The 23,712-nt window shown below is 32.9% G+C and overlaps 2 protein-coding genes across 3 annotated transcripts in view; one reads left to right on the top strand and one right to left on the bottom strand.

Moving 5' to 3' along the window:
- LOC148598179 (uncharacterized) overlaps window positions 1-2,899 on the bottom strand; it is a 23,492-nt gene extending 20,593 nt beyond the window's left edge. The window contains exons 1-2 of the mRNA XM_088559921.1: window positions 2,705-2,899; window positions 1,963-2,098 (exon numbers count right to left, since the gene is read on the bottom strand). The gene's annotated coding sequence lies outside the window, so the exon portion shown is untranslated. The remainder of the gene's footprint in view (window positions 1-1,962; window positions 2,099-2,704) is intronic.
- LOC148598178 (dolichyl-diphosphooligosaccharide--protein glycosyltransferase subunit 2-like) lies at window positions 2,283-23,712 on the top strand. Of its 2 annotated transcripts, none has more exons than XM_088559923.1 (20): window positions 2,283-2,366; window positions 3,188-3,381; window positions 4,390-4,485; window positions 5,545-5,653; window positions 6,090-6,153; window positions 7,259-7,373; window positions 7,556-7,645; window positions 8,090-8,197; window positions 9,009-9,077; window positions 10,848-10,969; window positions 11,894-12,011; window positions 13,408-13,499; window positions 15,475-15,589; window positions 16,233-16,322; window positions 17,147-17,251; window positions 18,130-18,210; window positions 19,029-19,124; window positions 19,846-19,921; window positions 21,715-21,844; window positions 23,546-23,712. In XM_088559923.1, the coding sequence occupies exons 1-20, from the start codon at window positions 2,357-2,359 to the stop codon at window positions 23,562-23,564; spliced, it is 1,899 nt and encodes a 632-aa protein (XP_088416049.1). In that variant the 5' UTR covers window positions 2,283-2,356; the 3' UTR covers window positions 23,565-23,712. The 2 variants fall into 2 exon arrangements, with proteins under 2 accessions (XP_088416049.1, XP_088416048.1); XM_088559922.1 differs by lacking the exon at window positions 2,283-2,366 and adding an exon at window positions 2,514-2,636.

Here is a 23,712-nt window from a genome sequence, read left to right as displayed (position 1 = left end):
CATAACGTCTTGTGGGCTAGGTAACGCCTCCGTTTTTTTACCAATTTACTTCAAACTTTAGTGAATGATTAGTAACAATAATATCTTAGACGTTTTTTTACATCGGTCAATGGGCAATATTTTATTTGGTTACATACATGTAAAGGATTGAATATACTAAAGTGTGTAAATGTTTGCGTGTTGAGTATTGTGAGCGTGCTCACTAAATTTCTTTAAATTGTTCCGCTTTTAGTTAGACAAACATACAACTACGAATATCTTAATCGGAAGCTAAACCAATGCAAGAAAAAAAAAGGTTGAGGGCCACTGGCAACTTCAGTAGGCAGAATAAAGCATGTCGTGTAAGACGACAGGGGTCCATTAGGAGCCTGAAGGGCGTACTTTATTAGAGACAGAAAAGAAAGGCAACAATGAGGATAATGAATGCAAATGAAAGCCATATATCTTTTTCACTTTTCACTATTAATTAGCAAAACTTATAATGCTTCAAGGAATTAGAGGCTAATTACAAATGCCCATTCTTAAAATTTCTACATTTTTTACCTGAGGTTGCTTTTTGATGATTTTAATTTTGATGATTGTCCAATGTGAGGGAATGACTCATAAAACTATCAAATGTTGTATGCAGCATGCCAAAACACTAGATATTTCGAGACATTTTTGTACCTAATTCAACCTCAAAAAGAGCAACTTCAGTCGGCTATATGTCTTACACAGAAGTAAGAACCTTTGTACGGCACAGTTGGGTTGTTTTCCTGAAAGCATTTGGTAAATAGGAGTGAATGCATATAAATCTGTATCTACCAACAGATATCAAAGACTCCCATTTCCCAACTTTTTTCCTAATGATGAATTAAAACATGGCAGAGTATAAAAGCCACCAAGCATAAAGTATGCTTTGTCATTTAATGTTTGTGAAAACTATTGGATTTATTAAAATGAAATTAATATAAAATAAAAGAGAAAAATCTGCTGAATGGCAATGGCTTTTTTTAATAAGTGTGCTTTGAGTAACAATAAAATGATACATGTAACTAAATGAATGTACCTTGAGAAAGAAATATCAACATTTTCATAAACTATATCTCAGTAAGCTGTTTATCATTTTGAATTTCTACCATTTGTTTAACCATATGAATTTACCATCAAATAAAAGATTAAAGAAACTTTTTTAAAGTGACATAATTTTTATTTCATAATAATGAGTTTGAAATACTTAAAAGTTAGAAGTTGGCAAAATTAAGTAAGTAGTCTAGTAATTATTGATTTTTACAGGTAAATTTTGAAATTTTTATTATATTTTAGTGTTTTGAGGACCCACCCTTCCTCAGTATTTTCATCATAACTATGTCATTATCAATTTGTTAACTACAAAGGTATTGTAACTAAAGTAAAATATCATGAATAATTTCTCTTCCCCCAGTATGCATATGTCAAATATAAATCTTACAGGCTTTAAGTTAAACCAGTATAAAGACCGTTACACATATAGACTTTGTTAGGAGTGACTAGTCTCTGTAATATAAAGTCCCTGTTCAAACCAAACTTACCTGTACATAATTTGAGTTACATGTATAGAAAAGAACTTTAAATTCTATTTGTCTACCTACTGTATACTTCTGAACATCAATATGTTGATGAAGTTGACTACAAATTACAATACAAATGTAGAAGGTGCATTCACTTATTAAAAATCCATTATCTTCAATCTAGAGTATTGGTATTTATTAACTATTAAAATGTTAAAATCAATAAAAAAAAAACATCTGTTCAACTGCAATAAAGCCATGTTTGACATCAATTAATTCCTTATTTTCATTTCACGTGCACTATTTAAAAAAATGAAATTCTCCCAACCACAATCTTTTTTTTTACATGATGTTATTTGGTTCAGTTCTGTTCTGCCTTTTTTGTAAGTAATCAATAACAAAATATTTAGTTATTTCTCATTAATTTCTTTACTTTATCGCTTAGTTCTACTTTAGTTTTCTAGGGTATTTCTCTCTTCTTCGACAGCTAGTTCATCCTTCCCGCTATCTTTCAGTTGATTGTGACGTTTAGAAGTATTCGATCGTCCCTTATTCAGCATCGGGCCTATCTATCAAGTAAACTGAAATCAGTTACCAAAAACAATCGTAGATGACTTGAGATTGCAGTAAATAATATTAAAGCAATAAATTTACCGTATCTATCATCATACATAAAGTATCAACCAAATTAATTCAACGAGCCTGCTTCGTTTTTCTTTAAAGGGACGACATTTTCAAGAAACGTCTTGTTATAGCAATGCTTCTTGGGATTTGCCATTGATCGACGCGAACAGTTCACTTACTTCCGAAAGATAACGCCATTGACGATGGCTAAGGGTCAGTAACCGGTTTTCTTGCTTTTCTTGCACAAAGTACACGCTTTAACCTTCATTTGCAATATATTGCATATCTCTATTATATAATACACAACGATGATATAGAAAATTTGTAGTTTGACGACGAAACACTATAAATATTTGGATTTTACGAACCGGTGTCGGCCGATTTGCCACGTGTATGAGTCCGATTCGAAAATTTAGTACACACGTAGGTCGGTTTTTAGAAATTGACATTTTCTAGACCTGTTTCCGATGTTGTGTAAAATGAGTAAGATACTATCACATTAGCTGTTTTGTATGTTTCATTGTTCAACTCACAGTCAAATTATCACATACCGGCAGTAGTGGGCAGTACTGTACTCCACTCTCCAGTAGTCAGTCTTCCTAATTCAGTGTTGAACTCTTGTGTTGAGCAGGGCTTTCTACAATACTAGCATTCTGCTTTGTTATATCTCTATGTCATGAAAGCTAAGTTTGTAAGAACAAAACTATGTATCACAGTTCAACAGTTTCCATTGTTAAAATAGACCGTTTTGTGGTAAGTTGATGATCATGCTCAGTATACACTTCCGCGAGGTAGGGCTTTTGAAAAACAAAATAATTTTCCTCACCGAAGTGTATATTTAGCATGCTCATCGACTACCCCAATGTTAGCATAAAAGGGTCTAATAGTAATGGTAACAAATTAGCCACAGTTGTTTTGAAATTGTCAATAAGTACAGGGGTAGACCAGTGTTTGAACAATTTATTTGAAATGGAGTAATCAATTAGGAATTTAGTCATTTGAATGCATTTTTTACTGTTTTGTCTGTTTTGCAGTTACATCAGTTTTGTGGTTGTTTACTGCTGTTGTGGTAGGCCAGGCCTTAACTCCTTCAACATTCCTCACAACAGTAGACCGGGCACGACTCAAAAGTGTGTTTGAAGCTGCTTTTCCTGTCACAGATGTAGTAAATGCCCACTATTCCATCTTGGGTCTGAAATTATTGAATTCTCCCATTCCTAAATCAGATGTGAGTATTTTGATGACTTCTTCTTAAATGGTTGTACTTTTATATAAAAAAATATATGTTGTACTTCTGTATAGAGGAACATGTATGAAATGCTAGTGAAAGTAATGATGTAATGGTATACTGAAGAGGGTGTCCATGATAAAACCAGGAAGATTTGGGGGTGGGCACATGATTAATTTCGTTTTCTAAAAAAGTTTCAATTTCATATCACAATGTATTCTTTCTCATTGAAAAAAGGGAGACTGTGTATTTTATATATAATTTGGTGGCTTTGTTATGGGACTTTAAAATCATTATTTCAGCCATCCATTGATGATTAAAAAAACATGATACACACACACATTATAAAAATTACATTTTGAAACAAAAATCAGAGTGAAAAATAAATTGTGCCACCCATTATAAATAATTTCTCTGATTATTACATGTACTGCCTTTTTTAACATCCTTGTTTTGCTAAATTATAGAAAATACATTATTGAATATAGATACACATATTATCAAGTCCAACCTGATTTTTCTGCTTTTAATTTAAGCCTGTCAAAGCCTACAAGCCTAAGGTGAACAGAATTGTACTTAATTTCTAATAGCCCAAATAAAGATTGTACTGGGCTTTGGCACAGGGTTGGTGAAAAAGTCAAACACTGTTTAATGCGAAATTTAGGATTTTTTTTCTGCATATTAAATGTAAATTTGCCAACTACAGCTTCTTTTTTTTTTTTACTTAATTTAAAGAAATATGTCTGAATATTATCTTTTACAGATTAGTAAATATGTATAATGCTCCATCTACCTTTTTGTCAACTTTAAAACTTTAATTTTAGATAGAGCTTCATTAAGTTTAGAAAGCAGACCTCGTGAAACAGTTTATTTTCATTTGGAAATTTCCTGTGGATTTTTTTTCTTAAAAAAATCTTTAAAATGAAACTGGCTGAAAAAATGCTTTCATTTTTGTTGGTACATGTATGATAAATTAATATTACAATGTACATATACTTTTGTTAATAGGATGCCTGTAAGAAGGTTACATCATTAGTAGATGTTAATAGTGCATCATCTCTTTACTATGCCTCTGGAGCTGCTAAAGCTTTGGGAAATTGTAAGGTGAGTTTGTATGTTCGTGGAGTTACAGTTAACTTTTCAGTTCAAAACCGTTACCAAAGGTAGGATTCAACACTAACAGTAGTCCGGTAGTCCTGTGCCTACCTAATTTGAAAGTGAGTTACAGTTAACTTTTCAGTTCAAAACCGTTACCAAAGGTAGGATTCAACACTAACAGTAGTCCGGTAGTCCTGTGCCTACCTAATTTGAAAGACGACCACCTAAACGTTTTAATTGGTTATCCTTTGGGCTAACTAAATTAATTTTAAATTTTACTGTACCTAAGAACAGGGCTGCAAGATAATTGTGTGGACTGTCAAATTTATCAGTCAGAAAGTCCTTTGGGCTACCTAACAAGAAAAATTTGTATAAGACCCTGCAAAGGTCACAAATGAATTTTTGAAAAATGTTTGTAGTGACATTTATGGCCTGCAGTGGACTATATTGCTGGTTTGTTATCCACATTTTTTGTCTCTTGTTAAGTTGTGGGCTCAAAGATTGGTACGTCCAGGATATGATCCTTTGCATAAGAAAAGAAATCACTTATAAATCCTCAGATGTGCCACTTGGTGACTCACATTGTGTTATATTTTCTTGTAAAGTTACTTGATTTAATTGTGTTGAGTGAGTATGATACACACATTTCTCCTTTAATATTAGCATAGAAATTGTGCAGCTGTTGAAAGGTTGATATGAATTGATTTTTTAAAAATATATTAAAAACAGTATGTGCACTTGTGCTACATGTAACACTTCCTCGTGATTTATACATGATTTGTAAATAACCAGCAGTGAAAATCTGTGAACAGGAGAAAAAATGTTGTAAATTTATTAAATTATACTCCGTTCAATTCTTAATATGTACTAAATACCAATGAGTAATTAAATTGTAAGACTTGTTTTTTTAAATTTTGCCAAGTTATATGTAAGGAATGACTACTATTTTTTTTCTGTCAATGAAGAAATAATCTCAAGCATGTGGTTCACACTAAATAATCTTGGAAGTTATATCTTTCTTTGTACTATATGTATTTTATGTATTTTTTGCCCTCTGATTTCCAGGTCAATGCTCCCAATGCTAAGACAGTTCTAGCTGATGCTATCAAAGATACAGCACCAGTAGCTGATATTTTCTTTGCTTTCTTTGCACAGAAAAATCTTGGCTTGCCAGGTAAGAATCTAATAGACAGTGATTGTACATGCCGTTAGGTTTAAAATGTGCCTCAACATCTGCAATGGTACATTCCTATCAATCTGTAATATCATAAATTTGGATTGAAAGTAAGGTTTTTTTTTTTTTTTAAATATTTTTACCCACAATAGATGAGAGTGGATGTTACATTTGAATCACGTTGTCTGATTGTCAGAATTTCATCACAGTTGTCTCAGCTGCCATTGGACTGGTTGATTTCAATTTGGTACGTAAATGTTGCTCTATATAGATAGGGCATATATTGTCAAGTATTTTGAGTGCTGCCCAATATAAACTTTCTGTTTCTTGGGACTTGCCCATATTTCACTATCTGGAACAGGTGGGAGTATACCTAGCATGACAACATGTGCAATTAATATAATAAATAAATCTTCAACTTAATTAAAATTTTCAGTTGACAATGCCAAGGTACAGAAAACTTTGACTGAAGCTTTGAAGAAGGACGACTCACCGTTGAGGTAATAATGGTAGTATTTTATATTGAAATATTTTAAAGTAATTCATTTATGTGTTTATCCACTTGGTGAACTTATTTGGTTTTGTTATCCACTTGAGGGACTTTTTTGGTTTTGTTATCTACTCAAAGAACTTGTGGTTTTGTTATCCACTTGAAGAACTCTATTGGTTTTGTTATTCATTTGAACAGCACTTTTGGTTTTGTTCTTTTTCTTGACGTTGAGAAGTCATATGTACAAAATGTAGAATTCTGCAATGCTACTCTTATGCAATGTATGCTTACAGTAAGTTATCAGTCCATATTTTACATTGAAATGTTCTGTTTCATTTTCTGTACTGTTGTGTAGATGTTAGCCTTCTAACTTGACAGTAAGTGGTTATATATGTTTGGTGCTCCTAACATCATACTTTGTCACAATTTTGGGTTTCCAATTGATAATTTAATCAAGTCTTTTTCAAACCTAAGCTAAATTTATAAATTTTTGGACCATGAACTGTAAGTTGAAGTTGATGACCACTCAGGGAGTTTGGAACATTTTCTTTTTGAACATTTGGATAGCAAGGGCATCCCTAGATCTACTGCTCAAAGATACGTTTAAAAGTGTCTCTAAGATGCCCAGTGTAGTAGTGACAGCCTCTTGTGTGTATATAGTTTTTTATGATAAGAAAAGGAAGTGTGGCTGTTTGCCACAATCAAATATATATCACGATTCTTGGCTAAAGATCACGATTTTTACAGACAGTTTTTGTTTGTGTCTTTTAAATTACAAATCAACGAGTTACGAAAACAGTCATGTCAGTTGGTAAAGACTAGTGATTTTCTCTTACAGGTTAAATTGCTCAACTCAGCCAATTAAACAGGTTGTGATTGAGTAACGAAATATATTTACCTGTCATTACTCTGTTTCAACTTCCAGTTCAGCTAAATGAGGAATCAGGTCAGAATTGTACAAACGGCTACAGTGTCGATTTCTGGATAGTGACGTAGCGATGCACTGGTGGATTGTTACATCTCTAATCACTGAGCTCTCTTTGTTTCTTTGCCATAGTTATTATTTCAATGTTTTATTATATACATTCACATGTATTATTGTTTCTTTCTTTCAGCTATGGCTACGCATTTTTAGTGTCAGCAGAGATTGGTGGAGATGTTAAGAAAATGTTTGACAGTATTGAAGATATTATTGCACAGGCGGATGAGGTTGATGAAAAATATTTACAGGTAAATATGGTTATACCGTCATAAAACATGATTTTTACAGTTATTTTTGAGTAATAATTAGGGACTAATGAAAATTTTATTCAATATCATAGCATAATGAATGAAATTTTGTAATGCTATATGAATGACACAATTTAGTCCTAATAAATCATTGTAAGAGTTATTTCTAAATTTTATTTCAGTTTGAAGGTGGATTATTCGCAACTGCTTTAGTTATTGATGCAGCTTACAAATTAGGAGACGTAGCCAAGAAAGCACCAACCATTGCTGAAGTAAGTATTGCTTATGTTAAGTTCTTATGTAGCAGTCTTTGTAAGAATCATGTAAATTCTATAATATGTGATGCACCCTTAAGAAAGGCTAGACATTTTTATTTTTACTATTAAGTTGCTTTATTGCTCCAAAAGTCCATATAACGGGGTTTAGAAGGGTTTATGGTTCAGGACCCAGGGAAATAAAAGTCCTAGGTCAGAATTTGTGGATCCCTTTGTTACAAGTTTTTAAATTGTACATATATTTTTACAGTTTCACAATAATAATATGCTGCTCAGTGATTTGGATGAAGCCTTTTGAGGCTTAGTCATTGTCTCCTACATTTAGATCTTTCATTTACATTTTGGTTGTAAATAAAATCTTACTTTAGTTGGATATTTTTAACTTGACCCCATCTTATCCAAATCTTGCCATTTAAACAGTCTCTTTTTTTATTATTTCAGGACAAAGTAGTGAAATTTGCCAACTATTTTATGAGCAGGAAGCACGTACACCAGACCAGATCAGCCTACCATCTTCTATCTGTTGTCAAAACTCTAACAAGCAACAAGGTACCTTTGAGTTTGATTCTTTGTTTTTAACTACCTCTATTTCATGTATGAATTCGCCCTGTGCAGGTCCGGGTTTCAAAAGAATAGGCCTGCAACAGCGCTAAGCTTGTCGTAAAAGGCGACTAAATAGTGCTCAGAAACCTAGCCAGGGGCTAGGCGCTCTGCCCACAGAGCAACTGGTATGTGTGCCCCAGGTGGTGGAATGAGGTACCCCTGGCATGTTCCATGCTGGGGTTGTCAGGCTATAATACGGAAAACCTGACCGCAAACCATAGTGGTGCACTGTGTGGAGAACAATGCCACGTTCCTCACACGCTGCTGTCGCATTCGACAGGAGTAGGAACCTTTGCGCTCCGCCACAGGAGGCTAAATTGCCGACCTTACCCATCCCTCTCCTTTTTCTAGTGGCAATCAAAATTTGTCGACCTTAGTATCCTTGTGTCCCATCCCATTTTTCATTTCATCATCATTTCATCTTCATTTTATCATCCATTTCATGTTCATCATCTGAATATAGCCGAAGTGTTGCTGCTCAGACGTTAAACCCCAACAATCAATCAATCAATCAATCGTATGAATACATAAGTAAAAACTATTTCAGTTGTTTGAAGGAACTCATTTAGGTTATCTTAGTGCTCCTGTTTATTCAGTTCAACAAAACCAGTATAGCACACACTATCAGTGTATTTTAAATTTGAAAAAATATATATATATACATGTACTTTATTTCATTCTATATGTTATACTACCATTTTACTGAGCTACTGTGGTAAAATGATTATTTTCATCAGTGTCTATGACTTTATTGCAGTACCACATCCCAGTTGCCGTTACACTTGCCAGTTCTGTTGCCGTTAGCCAGGCAATGCCCACAGTACAGGTAAGCAACTTTCCTGAATGTTAGTGTCTATAAAGTTCAGGTAAGCCTGTTTTCTGAAATTCATTGCTTGCACAGTTGGATAGACCTGTTTTCTTCATACTGTTGCCTATACACAGGCAAAAATACATGGACATTATGTAAAACTCATTTGTATTGGGCTTTACATGAATTTAACATGAAATTTATGTGATTGTCATATGAAATCCATACATAAGCTTGATTGCTTTGAATTTCATCCAAACTGCATCCCAAAAATTCAATTGTTCAATTCAGATGAATATCTTGTGAAATGGTTTTGCCTGCAATCCCCCCAAAAAAACATGTCTTTTTCTTGCTTCCCTGCCTACCCTAGTTTTTTTTTGCCTAACCCAAACATTTTGGCTCAAGCACAGTTAAAGTCCTGGTTGTTTCCTATTAACTCAATGTAAAATGTTTTTGAAAACTACAATAAGTTCTCTACCTACCCATCCTGATTTGTTTTCTCTTGCAGGAAACAAGATTATTATTTTTTAGGCCAGTAAGGCAAAAGTATTTCTATTTATGTAGCATTTAGATAGCTCAGTTACTTCTTCCTAGATTTTTTTGTTTCTTATCTTTTTATATCAGGATTATTCTTATAACAAATAAGTACTGGTCATATTTGTTCAAAACTTATAGCCTATCTTGTTGTGAAAGGTTATTGTACATTTACATATCTCAGTGTTATTTGTTGAGTTGACAAATAATTTCAGAACATACAAAAAAAAAACTTTCACATTGATATTTTATGTAACGGTAATTTAAGATAGCCAAAGTTGTATGTAATATAGATGTTTTTTTTTGCATAGATACTTCCCTTGTCAGCAAATATATGTTGCAAATACTGTAAACTTATTAATTTTTGCAGCTGCTAAGCCAGCACTCCACAGTATTGTAGAACTGCCTAATTTTGGTCTTGTAATCTGATGCTTTGTAACATTTATCACTTTAAAAAAATGTCAAGCATCTGTAAATCTATATATCTAGAAATAGCTCTAGCCAAGGCCTTCAGGATGCAGTAAAAATGTTCTGGAAAAAAATTACCCACAGCATATAGGGTTACCATAGAAACCATGCAAAAATATGCGAAAATTTGCAAAAAAGTTCATAAAATCAGGTTTAAAAATATCAAATTTCCCGCAAAATATCTGCAATTTTTATTTCATCCCCTGAAACTGTTCAAACTTTTTCCTTCGAAAACCCCTTCCTCATATGGGCATTGCCGGTTAGATTTTGAGCTATTTCACCTTGTAATCCACTTATTAAATTTAGCATGGTGAAAAATTGACTTACTTTCACTTTCACAATGAAGTCAAATTGTCATTGAAAAAAAGCCCCTTCAACATTGAAAATATATAAAACATTGCAAAATACTTCCAAAAGTCCCCTTTTTTCAGAAAATGTTTGATCAACAATAGATTCTTCATTTTTAATCACTATAGCAACCACCGGTTTCCATTTATGTCATTTTTCATCCCTAGCCAAAAGTGGGAAACTAAACTAAACTGTGGAGTGCTGGCTAATTTTCGCGTAATCTGTCAAATGAACATATTCATGGGTATCAAATGTTTGAGGAAATGGTTAGCGTTGTATAGTGTTAAAAAATCCATTTCGTGGGTACTTTTTTTTCATGATTTTCTGTCTGGAGCAAAAAATAGTACACCTTAAAAATTGATATGCTTATAATAATAGGTTGTTGTATACATGTATGGTAAGTGATCTGTTCTTAAAATATTATTTTCTTTATTGTAGGTCAGGGTTTCAGATTTGATGGGAGGAGCTCTTGGATCTTTGAATGTGGTTGCTGACAGTGCTAAACATCTCCGAGATGATGCCATCATTCTGAATAAGAAACCATTTTCAGCTAAAGAGGAGTAAGAGTTCTTTGTTCTCCCTATGGTCAAACATGAAATTGTTTGCATAACTATAAACTCTTTCATTCTAAATTTGCTGATATGCAAAAAGGTTTAGTTATTTTAATACCTATGAGTCAGGAATAATTCCTGATGAATTTATTTCACAGCCCAACATATGCATGCATTGATTTACAGAAGTTTTATTTGTTTTTATTCACAAACTGTTTTGAAATATTGTGAACAGAAAATGGTCCGAGATATAGAATAGAGAGACCTCTTGTTTCAAATTGAATAACTGCATGGTTGATTACTCCTCAAGACCTTAGTAAAAGTAATGATACATTTATTCTATAAAAACGGATATAGCCTTTAGGACTGACATGATTAATACATTGCATTATATTATATACATGTACATGTACAACTCATGTAAATTACCATACATGTATAATACATGTAAATTCATTATTCAGTGCATATACAGAGCTTTTGATTTTGGGTAATGATAATACATGTAGATACAGTGAAACAGAATCTCTTTCAGACTTTCAATTTGTTATGTTTAGAAAGGAGTTCAGTTTATCCTTGTTAACAGTACATTAAAATTGATATATAGGGACTTAAAAAAGTGTCTGGTTTGGACAGGTTTTCGAATTATTCAGGATTCGGTTTAGATAGGTCTCGCTGTATATTATAAATCTATGTATCAACTAAGTCAACCATTGCAGATCTTTTCGGCAAGAAATAAATACTTAACAAAATTTTTAAGCTCTTTTATATTACATACTATTAAACCAGTTTGGAAGATGACATAGTTCTTTGATAGTTTGGTTTTAGGTATTCTTTACAGCAATTGCTTTACTTAATACATTCCAAAATGAAATGATATTCATCTTCAAGTTTAATCGTCAGTAAGAACACATCTTTCTTTTATGATTTTAGTTCATTGTATGAGATCAACTTGATGCAGTCTAAGCCAGCCCCTGGATTCTATAGACTGATGATCAGTGCTACACCTACGAAGGCTGATAAAAGATTGCTGGGAATAACTGGTGCTTATGTGAGTTTCATTAGTGTTTAACACAGTTTCATATATCAATACACGTATTCATATATTAGGCATGTATTGTTTCCCTTAACAAGAAGTCCTATTTAGGATTTTTCTGCCATGGCTCTTGTTTTTATAGGGGATGTTCCAGTAAAACATGAGGGATGAAGGGTAGTGGGATGGAAGGCACTTTTATTCTTTGTGTAGAGGTAGGTATTCAGGTCACTTGATAAAATATAGTTCTATTCAAAACATCAATAGGACTTCCATCTGTGGCTTCCCTGGTGAAAAAGTGCCTTCATCGGGCACTGCATATCTTTTAATGGAGCAGCCCTAAAGTATTCAACATTACCTACTGATGATTTCTGTACGTTTTTTTTTTTCACCTAAGTAAAATGATTTATAAAATTTAATATTAGACACAATAGGATTTGGTTTATGTTGTAGAAAATTCACCTCACTTGCTTGTATTGTCAATCTGTATGCCTTAACGTACTGAGACACAAACTTTTAATCAGTTGGGACAAAATTTTATGTAGTGGCCATCTTGAAATGGTGGCCGTTTCTTAAATTGAGAAACATAAAGCGCAAGTCACAACTAGATCCAAATGTGTGGCTCAATCTCTTGAGTTGTTTTTGATAACTCATTTACACAAGTTCACATACAAGAATGTTTTATGAATTAAATTATTTTTTTAATTATTAAGAAATACTATCCCATAACTTTGCTGTTTTACATTAATTGTACCAACAGTTATACTAATGGGAGACAATAAACACCAAGATTAGTGCCAGGGTTTGTACTGTGTGTGGACAGTACTGACTGTGAAATCTATTTTGGAATATTTTACTTAGGCAAAAAAAAAAATAACACATCAGTTTTCTATTTCCCTACCTACCATATTTTGTTTTTGTGTACACTAAACATTTAATGGCTATTTTCGTGTATGGACTGCTAAAGTCTAGATAATTTATTCATGAAATTGTTAAATGTTTGGAAAATAGATAATTTCCCTACCTACCTACCCTATTTTTTTCTTGCTGGTGGGAGGAAACGGAACTATTACTTTTTTGGGCCTTACAGATTTCTCAGTATGTCTTGTATCTGAAGAGAGATTTTCTCATGTTTTGTAAAATATATGTACATGTATTAAGACCATGATACTATTACATGTACATGTATGCCTTGATTTGTTGTTAGATGTAAAACTATTTTATTCATTTCAGAAATCTGTGTGCCTTATTTTTGATTCTTCCATTTGTACATAAATCAGACATGATTTTCTTCCTCTTTAAAGCAGAAGTCTGCTTTTCAAATCAGGAATTTACTGTTACAGTTCTTTTTCTGCCGGATGTTTACTTCCAATTTCAACCATTTTTTTATTATTTTCAAATGTCGCACTTTCAGGTTGAAGTGAAAGTGACTACACAGGTGTCCATTGAGAGTGTTGAGATTGGTGTTGCTGACAAGGACCAGTCTACAGCTTCTAGGACAACCAAGTAGGTACCAGTATTGTAGGGGAAGTAACAAACTTATTGTATTGTATATTCTCTATGAAAATGATCAGTGGACCTTCCATCTATATTAAATTTAAGTGCATTGTTTGGATGTGCCCATTATAATTAAGAGGTCTGGCATACCTTGATCTATCAATTCTATCCATTTTGGGGTACCAATTTTCATGGTTGTCATGGATAGCTCAAACCACAAAATTTAGTTCCCAACAAACAGTAGATTCCCATTGCTGTGTATGCAGAAAACTTCAAAACCACGAATTCAAGTATTCACAAATTTGTCTTTCTTCCCTGATCCACGAAAATTGGTATCCACGAATTAAAAGTACTTTCACAGTAGTCAACAAAAACATGTTGCTTGTTTTTTTACACATCCAAATAAATTGTCTATGATTTCCTATTTCAAAAATAGGAATAGTAAATCGTGTAAGACATTGGGCAACTGTGTAATCAAATGAGTTGTAAAGATACAAACACATCCCATAACTTTGCTGATGATCTTGATGAGGACATCAAGGTAGACCTAGGGTAAGGGATATATCTCTTGAAATCAGTGATATGTTAGTATCAAATTCAATTTCACCAAAGCCTGTCAAGCTTTCATTTGAAACAGAATGAAATCAGTCCAAATTACTCTGATGCTTAGATGAGATTGATATGAAATGCTGTATACAAATGTTCCAATGTTTTGTAAGAGTTGTGTCCTTTATCCTAGGTCTACCTCCTTAAATTGGTCAGTTTTATTCTGTTATAAAATTGACATTACAGGGGGTTTACATACTTGTATAATCATAATTTTCTTGCATCAACAGTTATGTCACAAAATCTCCGTAGGTTACTAAAAAATTGTATAAAATCAGTTTTGTGTTTACAACTCTTAAAAACACATCCCACAAATACGGGGAGGAGGGGGCATATACCAAGCAGAGATTTCCTTACATCCACTTATGAATGAATTTTACTTGTAATATTTCTTGTGACCACATCCCATAACTTTGCTGTTTTACATTGATTGTACCAACAGTTATACTAATGGGAGACAATAAACACCAAGATTAGTGCCAGGGTTTGTACTGTGTGTGGTCAGTACTGACTGTGAAATCTATTTTGGAACATAATTTTTTTTCTATGAGTTATTACTGTTCAAGTTTTCCTAAAAAAAAAAAGAAAAAAGAAAGAGGGATCGCTTATAATATTCATACCCTACGTACTGATGAAAATTAAATTGTTATTAAGAGAATTTTATTCATCAGACTTTCTTTAAAATGGTTGTCATCTTCTTTATAATACAGTGTCAAAACCTAGTACTGAGTAATACAAATACCTGTCTAAACCGACTGTGAAATCTATTTTGGAACATAATCTATTAATAGATATACACCATAGTGTTTAAAGAGGAGCAAAATCTGTTTAAATAAGGCACTAACTAAAATCTTAATCATTTTTTATGCACTTTAATCTCTTGTAAAACTAGACACCTGTCTAAACTGAACAAAATTAAAGGTCTAAAGGTGCTTTGGTTAGTCTGGTTTCATTTTAATTTTATCTGAAGGTATTGTTTTATTTTCAGTGTTCTCCCCAGGCCATTGTAGTGCTGTACTTTGCAGCGCTATGATTTCTTAGCACTGTGCTATCAGTAATTGAGTTTAGTTAGAATGCACTATGGGCACTGTGCTATAATTTTGGAAGAAGGCCAAAGGAGTTGTGCTATGCCAGTAATGACTGTGGGGAGAACACTGATTATAGTTTATTTTTGTTTTTTTGGTGACTATTTGTTAATTGTTGAATTTTAATTTCATGGATTGTGTAAGAATAATGAAAGAGAAAGTTCATTGAAAATTAGCATTGTGGCTTGACTGATACAAGAAACCATTTATGGGACTTCTAATGCCGAGATAGGGGATGAGCATAAAATGGTTATTAATAGAGGTCGTTACTCTTAATCTTTATCTTTTTTTAGGCTGCAATATCCAAACAAAGCAGCTAACATGTTTGAGGCTGACAACCACCAGAAAATCATCATGAAGTTCCAGTTAAAGGACAAGACTGGTGGAAAATCTGTTACTGCTCATCAAGTAAGGGGGATAACTGAGCAAGGAAAACAATTTCTTAGTTTTTAGGCTCTTCCTATTCTTTTTTGAGGTTACTTCATTACTCATTTTCATTGCCATTTCAAGAAGAAAAAAATTGCCTCCTTTCTTGTTTCTTTTTATACCCCCACTGAACAAGATGGATGGTATATCAGAATCATTTTGTTCACCCTTCGTTCTGTCCATCCCTCTGAATTTTGTAACAATTATCTTGGCTCCAAATGGATGGAATTTGGTGTGTGGCTTCATATAGACATGTTGTAAGAGATTTTGGTTGCTCTCCAATATCATCTTCCTTTGTGAGGGGGTTATGCCTACAACAACATGTGCAACTTCCTATTTTTTGTTTTGTTTTTTTTTGCTTTAAACAAATTCAAGCATTTAATAAGGATTTCGGTTGTGAAATTGTAAAAGGAAATGCCTCCCTTCCCCGAAAACTTTTCAAGAACATTTAACAGCTGACCAAGAAATTATTTTGAGTTTATCATTAAAATCTTCACATTCATCCACATTCAGCTGGATTTCTATTTCCAGATGAAATAAAATATTCACTTGTTTCTATGTTTTTTTTGATAGCATATATGAGTATTATCAATGTTAAAATGAGTTTTATTTGCTTTTTTTTCAGACCTTCATGAAAATGACCAACCAGAAGACCAACCAAGAGATTATCTTTGTTGCACTGTCTGACTCTTCTGGTGGATATAGATTTGATTTGGTAAGGTTGATTTCATCATAGCTATTCTGCAAACAAAGAATGACATTTTATGAAAATTCCAATCTTTAACTTCATGGAAACCTTCCATTGAAAGATGCTAATAACACAGATAGACCTGCATAGACATGGATCATTTTAATGTTAAGGGTGGTGTAAATAGAACTGATGGCTGTGTAAAGTGACACAGGAAATTCGTTTTACAGTAGAATGATTTCAAATCAAGATGGCTTGCAAACTTTTGTTTTCCCAAATTTTTTTTTCATGGGGGAATACACCTTACACGAGTTGCATTGAATCCACATAATGGATTTAAGATCTGCCACTGAAACACATCCCATAACTTTGCTGTTGTATATTTATTGTATCAACAGTTATACTAATGGGAGACAATAAACACCAAGATTAGTGCCAGGGTTTGTGCTGTGTGTGGTCAGTACTGACTGTGAAATCTATTTTGGAATACATTTTTGTATTTTAAGATATACACAATAGAAACAGAAATTACAAATGTTCCACAGCGTGCAATGTTCTGTCTACATATTTTTTGTATCGATCTTTTAGTGAATATGATATCAAAAACATATGAGTATTTTTCAGAAGCTAACTAACATGTTGATATGCAGGGGTTGTGAAACTAACAGAAATTTGCCCCTTCACATGAAATAAATTTATATGGTTTGTTAACATATTGCCCCTTCAAAATTTAGAATATCTTTCCAAAATCCTGATTATTGCCCCTTCTCAAAATTTTCTTCCCAACCACTGGATATGTATTGAAATGGGATTTGGTTCTATTCATAATGCTATAATTGTCTTTTTTATAGGATGTTGGAGCCAATGCTAAGGAATTTGGTCAGTTGTCTGGTAAATACAGCATGGAGTTGATTGTTGGTGATGCTGTTATTGAGAACCCATTCTCATGGGCTTTGGTAAGATTATGTTTCACAGATCAGATTTAAATGCTGCCAGTACAGCTTTAGTATATACTTTAGCCTAATGATAATGGAAGTTCCTTTGTTGACCTCTCTTGTGTGATGAACTCGAAAACTCACCTTGATGAAATGGTAATACAAGCAGGAAATAATTGCCATAGTAAAATCTTATTAATAGGGCTTTGGCTTTTTAGTCTTGTCATGAGACCTTATGTATTCACAAGAATGTGTCCATAACTTCCATTTAATATTCAAAAGCATATTAGGTAGTTGTTAATCGAATAATGACTACAGTCTTATGGAGAAAACTTTGTAAAACATCCATTAACATCATACATTAAAAATATGTTCCGTACATTTTAAGAAGTTTGCTTGAATATGTCAAGTGAATTTTGGCATGGTATGCACAATTTTATTGACTTGTGTAGCATTGTTTACAATCTGCCATTTTAATTTCCGGTAAACGGGATGTGCCAAAAACCTATGTAAATATGGTGATAAAAATATATTGCTTAACTATTTTGGTAGTATTACAAAATAGAAAATTTCAATATATTCATTTCATATAGATGTCCTCATGGGTACATTTGAATACTGTAAACATATTCATTTGGTATACTGTACTAATTTTCTGTGGAAAAAATAGCTGTGGAATTTGATTTTTCACCACACTATATCATGCTATTAAATACAATTTTTTGAAGAAAAAAAAAACAAAAATTGAAATTTGCTAATAAATTCACTTGATAATTAGCACCAGGAGAAATTAATACAAGAACAGTACATATCAGTCATCAGTCTGGATTAAAAATGAATCAAGGAGAGTGTTATTAGCCATATTGACCCTCTTGTTAAATCTTATCTGTATTTTACAGGCTGATGCTGAACTTAAGTTTGGTGACGCACCTGCACAGAAAGCTAAGGAGAATCAGTACAGCAAGAAACCAGAAATTAAGGTTTGTAAACAATTATGGATGCTTAGTGTCTAACTGGTGAAGAATTATTGTTGTAAATTAAGGGATTTATTGTAGGGTTAAGGAAATAAAAATAGTAGTCTTGTTTTCTGCTACCAACAAGAAAGAAATAGGGTAGGTAGGTAAGGAAATCATTTTATTTCTCAAAAACATTTTGCATTGAATCAATTGAGGAACAATCTAGACTTACACAATGTTTGAGCAATAAAATGTTTAGAGTAGGCACAAAATAAGGGTATGTAGAGTAGCAGGAAACAGATATACTATTTTTGGGGGGCTGTTGCCTTTTTAAATAAATTTAATATCGTACAATGTTGATGAAATTCACTCATGAACTGATAAAAATCCACAATATATTTGCATTTGTCTTGGTACAGTTTAAATGCTTATTAATTCCTTATAAATGCTGCTTAATCCTTATAATAGTTTTAAATTAGTTATCCCTGCTCTAGTACCGCTATCAAATATTTATTGTATAATCAGATTAGACGTGGGCATGTTTGTTGCAATTCATTTTACCTATGGAACTGCTACCAGAAACCTTTTCAATCAAACATTTGTAATATGTGTACATTGTAGATATTTTTGCAGGTTGTTTGCATTTGAAAAAAGGTCACACCCCGGACAATAATTTTTTTTGTTTTCCTTTATCAAGTACATACAGTCATATAGTAAAATAAGGTAAATTTTAGGGTCTAGAATGGTTGAACTCTTTAATAGTTGTTGATATTTTTATCCTTTGGAATGTTTGCTATAGCCAACTAAGACCTGATTGTCAATTATCTGTTTTCTATCTTCAGCACATGTTCCGTGAGCCAGAGAAGAGACCACCAGCAGTTGTATCTACAGTATTTACTGCTCTTGTTTTGTTACCGCTAGCTATTCTATTTATCTGTGTAAGTATACTTTTGCAGTACTAGTTGATACTCAATCGAGAGCTCAAAGTACAATTCTCAAATTGCACTGTACTTAATTTTGTGTTATTATACACCCACTCACTGGTCTAGACAGGTTTTACTGTATTAGCATCACATTTCACTGCTAAATAGGTCGGGGGACTGCTAATGAGAAGGAACAAGGAAAAACATGCACTACAACATACATGTAAATAACCAGTACTTCTGTATAGAATCATGGCCATTGTGATGGTTTTTGTTCACGGTACTGGTACAACAACTTGACCATAGGGTTCTGGTTACCTTTTTTCTCCAGGTAACTAGTCCATTATGGGATCATACAAAAAAGAAATTTAATCAGGAATGATTGTTTTCCGCTTTTTAGCAGAATTCTGCTAATTGAAATCTTGATTTTAACGTTGTGATTCTTTTTTTTACTGTTTATTTATTACCGATTTTACCAAGGGATGGGGGAAAAGGCACATATATTCAATGTGTATGGGTGGGTGTTCAGGTCTATTGACAAAATATGAAGTTTAATACAAAACATCAATAGAACTTCTATGGGTGACTCCCCTGGTAAAAAGTGTCTTCCCCAGGAACATCATATCTTTAAATGGAACAACCCTTACTTTTAGCTAGAAATGTATCTCATTTGCATTACATTTTCTTGGATAATACATGTAGCTGTAAACATTTTGTATCTTTTGTGTCATTGCAGTGGCTTAAGATTGGAGCTAACTTGTCAAACTTCCCAATGTCTCTCAGTGCTATTGGATTCCATGTTTGTCTGGCAGGTGAGTAAAATATACAAAAACAAACAACTCCCTCCAAATTAAATCCTGAACATAAATATTTGACTCATTGAAGTAGTCACTCTCAGGATCTTGATGTGAACATTGAATTTGTCACCCTCAGGATCTTGATGTGAACATGGAATTAGTTTTATTCTGTTATAAAATGATGTTACAAGGGAATATATATATTGATAATTTCCATTTATTAATAGTTGTCACAAGTAAACATACCACATGTAATCTCTCCAGGTTACTGCTAAAAGTTTTATCTGTATGAAATCAGTTTAGTGTGTATACAAGTAAATCTTAGGAGGGGCATACACCAAATCCATGCTTTCTTGAATTCACTTTGGGATATAATTTACTTGTATATTTTCTTGTGAACACAACCCATAAATAAGAGGTGGGGGGGACATATACTAAGCACAAATTTCATTGAATCCACTTATGGATGAATTTCACTTGTAGTATTTCTTGTGACCACATCCCATAACTTTGCTGTTTTACATTAATTGTACCAACAGTTATACTAATGGGAGACAATAAACACCAAGATTAGTGCCAGGGTTTGTACTGTGTGTGGTCAGTACTGACTGTGAAATCTATTTTGGAACATAATTTTCTTTTCTATGAGTTATTACTGTTCAAGTTTCCCTAAAAAAAAAAAAAGAAAAAAGAAAGAGGGATCGCTTATAATATTCATACTCTACGTACTGATGAAAATTAAATTGTTATTAAGAGAATTTTATTCATCAGACTTTCTTTAAAATGGTTGTCATCTTCTTTATAATACAGTGTCAAAACCTAGTACTGAGTAATACAAATACCTGTCTGAACTGATCACGTTTTATAGTCCCTTTATATCTGAATATATTTTGAGAATAATGAATAAGTTAACAATAGCCACGTTTAAAAGGTAAAAAGGAACTACAAAATAAAATATTAATAAAATGTAAAAAAAAGAATATGGCCCATATTCTGAACCAATGTAACAAGTCCTTATTTTTTATGTTATGACTAAGTGCTGTTCCATTTTATTCTACATGGGAAGGGGGGATGCTGATTTTTTATTTTTCTCTTGGTGTGGGTTAAAAATTATATATTTTTTTTTATATATGTTGGTAGGGGTATGTTTGATAAATTGAATTATGTCATCTTTAAAACTCAATACACTTGGGGGTTGGAGGATTTTGATGCTCTGATTTCCCAAAATAAAGAACTATATGTGCATATTTTGACAGGTTGATCTTTTTTTTATATTTTTTTAGTATTCTGGTGGAGGGGGGTGTGTGGGGGTGGGGATTTATCTAAATAATCTTTAATATTTTGGGGATGGGGGTTGGCATTATTTTTTTTTAAATTGGTGGGGGGGTGTGGTCTTTTGCAAGTTGCGTCCCCCCTTTCCCATGTATATTTAAATGGAACAGCCCTATATACTTGTAGATAGAGAGGGCATTATTTTTGCTGTTGTCTGTCATTCTATGAACACTTCTCCTATCTCCATCTGTTACAAATTTTCTCCTTCCAAATAAGGGCTATTTCACTAAAATTTCCGTGAAGGGGGTGGAATGCCACAATTCACAAGGGATACCACCAAGAGAATAAATTACATTTTTGCAATGCATTAAATTGTGGAAAATACCAGAAAACCACCAACCAAGGTTCAAATATTTAAGTGGTGTTCTACTCCCTTCAGGGAAACTTTACTAGAATAGCCCTAACTTGAATTTGTTGCAGATACTTTTCTTTAGTAATTCTAGCTATTCAATCTTGTATTTTATTTCTCATTTCAGCAATTTTTGGCCTGTACTACTTATATTTCGTGAACCTGAATATGTTTGAGACAGTACGGTATCTAGGAATTCTGTCCATACCTACATTTTTGTTTGGAAATAGATTACTTAGTTCAATAGCAGCGAGACGGTGAGTAAATTTTATATTTTTTCTACCCATCTATAGTCCCAAAGTTTCCATAAGGCCAGTGACTTTTGGTATTTATGTACCATTCTGTGTAAGAATCAGGCAATAGGTGGCACAACATTTTTCTAAATTAGATGTTTTTTTTGCCTCCAGTATCTTCAATACATATAAAAAAACAACCAAAAAGTGCCTAAATTTGTCTTGAAGCATCTGTGACATAGATATTTTTACAGCTCGTACATGTATAAGGAAAAGTGTTGAAAAATTCTCCTGCCATATCTCCATAGTGCATTTCAACAAAATTTGACCTATCAAAAAAAGAAAATGCAATCTTTGCAAATACTTTGATGGCAATTTCTGGAGGTAATGAGGTATAAATACTTGAATAATGCAATAAAATCTCAGCGTTTTTTTTTATACTTTATGTTCCACACCTTAGATAGATTTTACCAGATTCTTAGACAGAGAGCTACATTTATCATTCAGTAAGAAATGCTAAATAGCTTCAAACACTTTACAGTAGTAGGGGACTGTTTGAGATTGAGTTAAAAATTACATGTTAAAAAACTGTTGCAAACCAAGGCTATCAAATTCCATGACACATTCTGTTTCCCTAAGTTGACACTTCCATGGAGCCAATTTAATATTGTGAATTGGTTTCCTTCCATGGTGTCAGAAATTAAATTCCAGTAATTCTTCATGTAATAAATCAGTTGACTTGTTCAGAAGTCTTACAGGAAACATTAACATTATTAATGCTTATTTTAGTATAAGTGGTTATTTCTGCTGTAATCCAGACACTTGTGATATTTTACACTCTTTGATAAATATGAAATTACATTTTCTAAATATTGTCTACAGAACACTTAGCAAAAATACACTTATAGACACTTGAGAATGTAAGCTTTCCATTTTCACTCTATGGACTGAAGTAGCAGTTAATTTTTTTTTGATTTATCATTTTTTTGTTAAAGAGAAGATTCAATTTTACAAAATCCAAAAACTTAATACAATATTTTTGTGGTATTAGAAACTTCATATCAATAACACTTTATGTGGCAAACAATATGATATAAACTGTAGAATTCACCTAGTTAACCTCACGTGTGAGATGCCAGTTAGTGTGGTTTACAGCTAGTTAACCTCATGTGTGAGATGCCAGTTAGTGTGGTTTACAGCTAGTTAATCTCACGTGTGAGATGCCAGTTAGTATGGTTTACAGCTAGTTTACCTCACGTGTGAGATGCTAATTAGTATGGTTTACAGCTAGTTAACCTCACGTGTGAGATGCTAGTTAGTATGGTTTACAGCTAGTTAACCTCACGTGTTAGATGCTAATTAGTATGGTTTACAGCTAGTTAACCTCACGTGTGAGATGCTAATTAGTATGATTTACAGCTAGTTTACCTCACGTGTGAGATGCTAGTTAGTATGGTTTATATTAAGGGCTATTCCATTAAAAGATATGAGGTACTCAGGGAAGGCACTTTTTCACCAGGGGAGCCACCCATAGAAGTTCTATTGATGTTTTGTATTTAACTTTATATGTTGTCAAGAGACCTGAACACCCTCCCATGTACAAAGAATAAAAGTGCCTCCCCCTATTTTGATACATTGAGGGATTTTATAATTATGCCTGCCAATCAGATTACTTTCGTATTTTTTTTTTATATTTGTGTAAAATAATTTTTTTTTTCTTTACAGGAAGGGAGAGAAACAGTGAGAAAGAAGAATTTAGAGACTTTTTTTGTTTCCATTAGAAACTTTATCCATTGTCATCATGTGTTTCTAATTTTATTGTAATATTTTATTTGTCTCTATTTATGTTTTGTAAAACAATATTAAGTAAAAATATATTTCTATTAAAAGAA

Source organism: Perna viridis, chromosome 14 (genome assembly GCF_037379345.1).
Source record: "Perna viridis isolate PV_CMFRI_1.1 ecotype Kerala chromosome 14, ASM3737934v1, whole genome shotgun sequence".
Taxonomy (NCBI): domain Eukaryota; kingdom Metazoa; phylum Mollusca; class Bivalvia; order Mytilida; family Mytilidae; genus Perna; species Perna viridis.
The sequence above is the reverse complement of the archived record's forward strand: the minus strand, read 5'-3'. Positions and strand labels throughout refer to the sequence as shown.

Bases quoted from the DNA above. Each gene is read 5' to 3' on its own strand.
- LOC148598178 (XM_088559922.1), top strand. The intron at 16,323-17,146 runs GTAAGGTTGATT...TCTTTTTTATAG, and splicing joins GTGGATATAGATTTGATTTG to GATGTTGGAGCCAATGCTAA. The intron at 19,125-19,845 runs GTAAGTATACTT...GTGTCATTGCAG, and splicing joins TAGCTATTCTATTTATCTGT to TGGCTTAAGATTGGAGCTAA.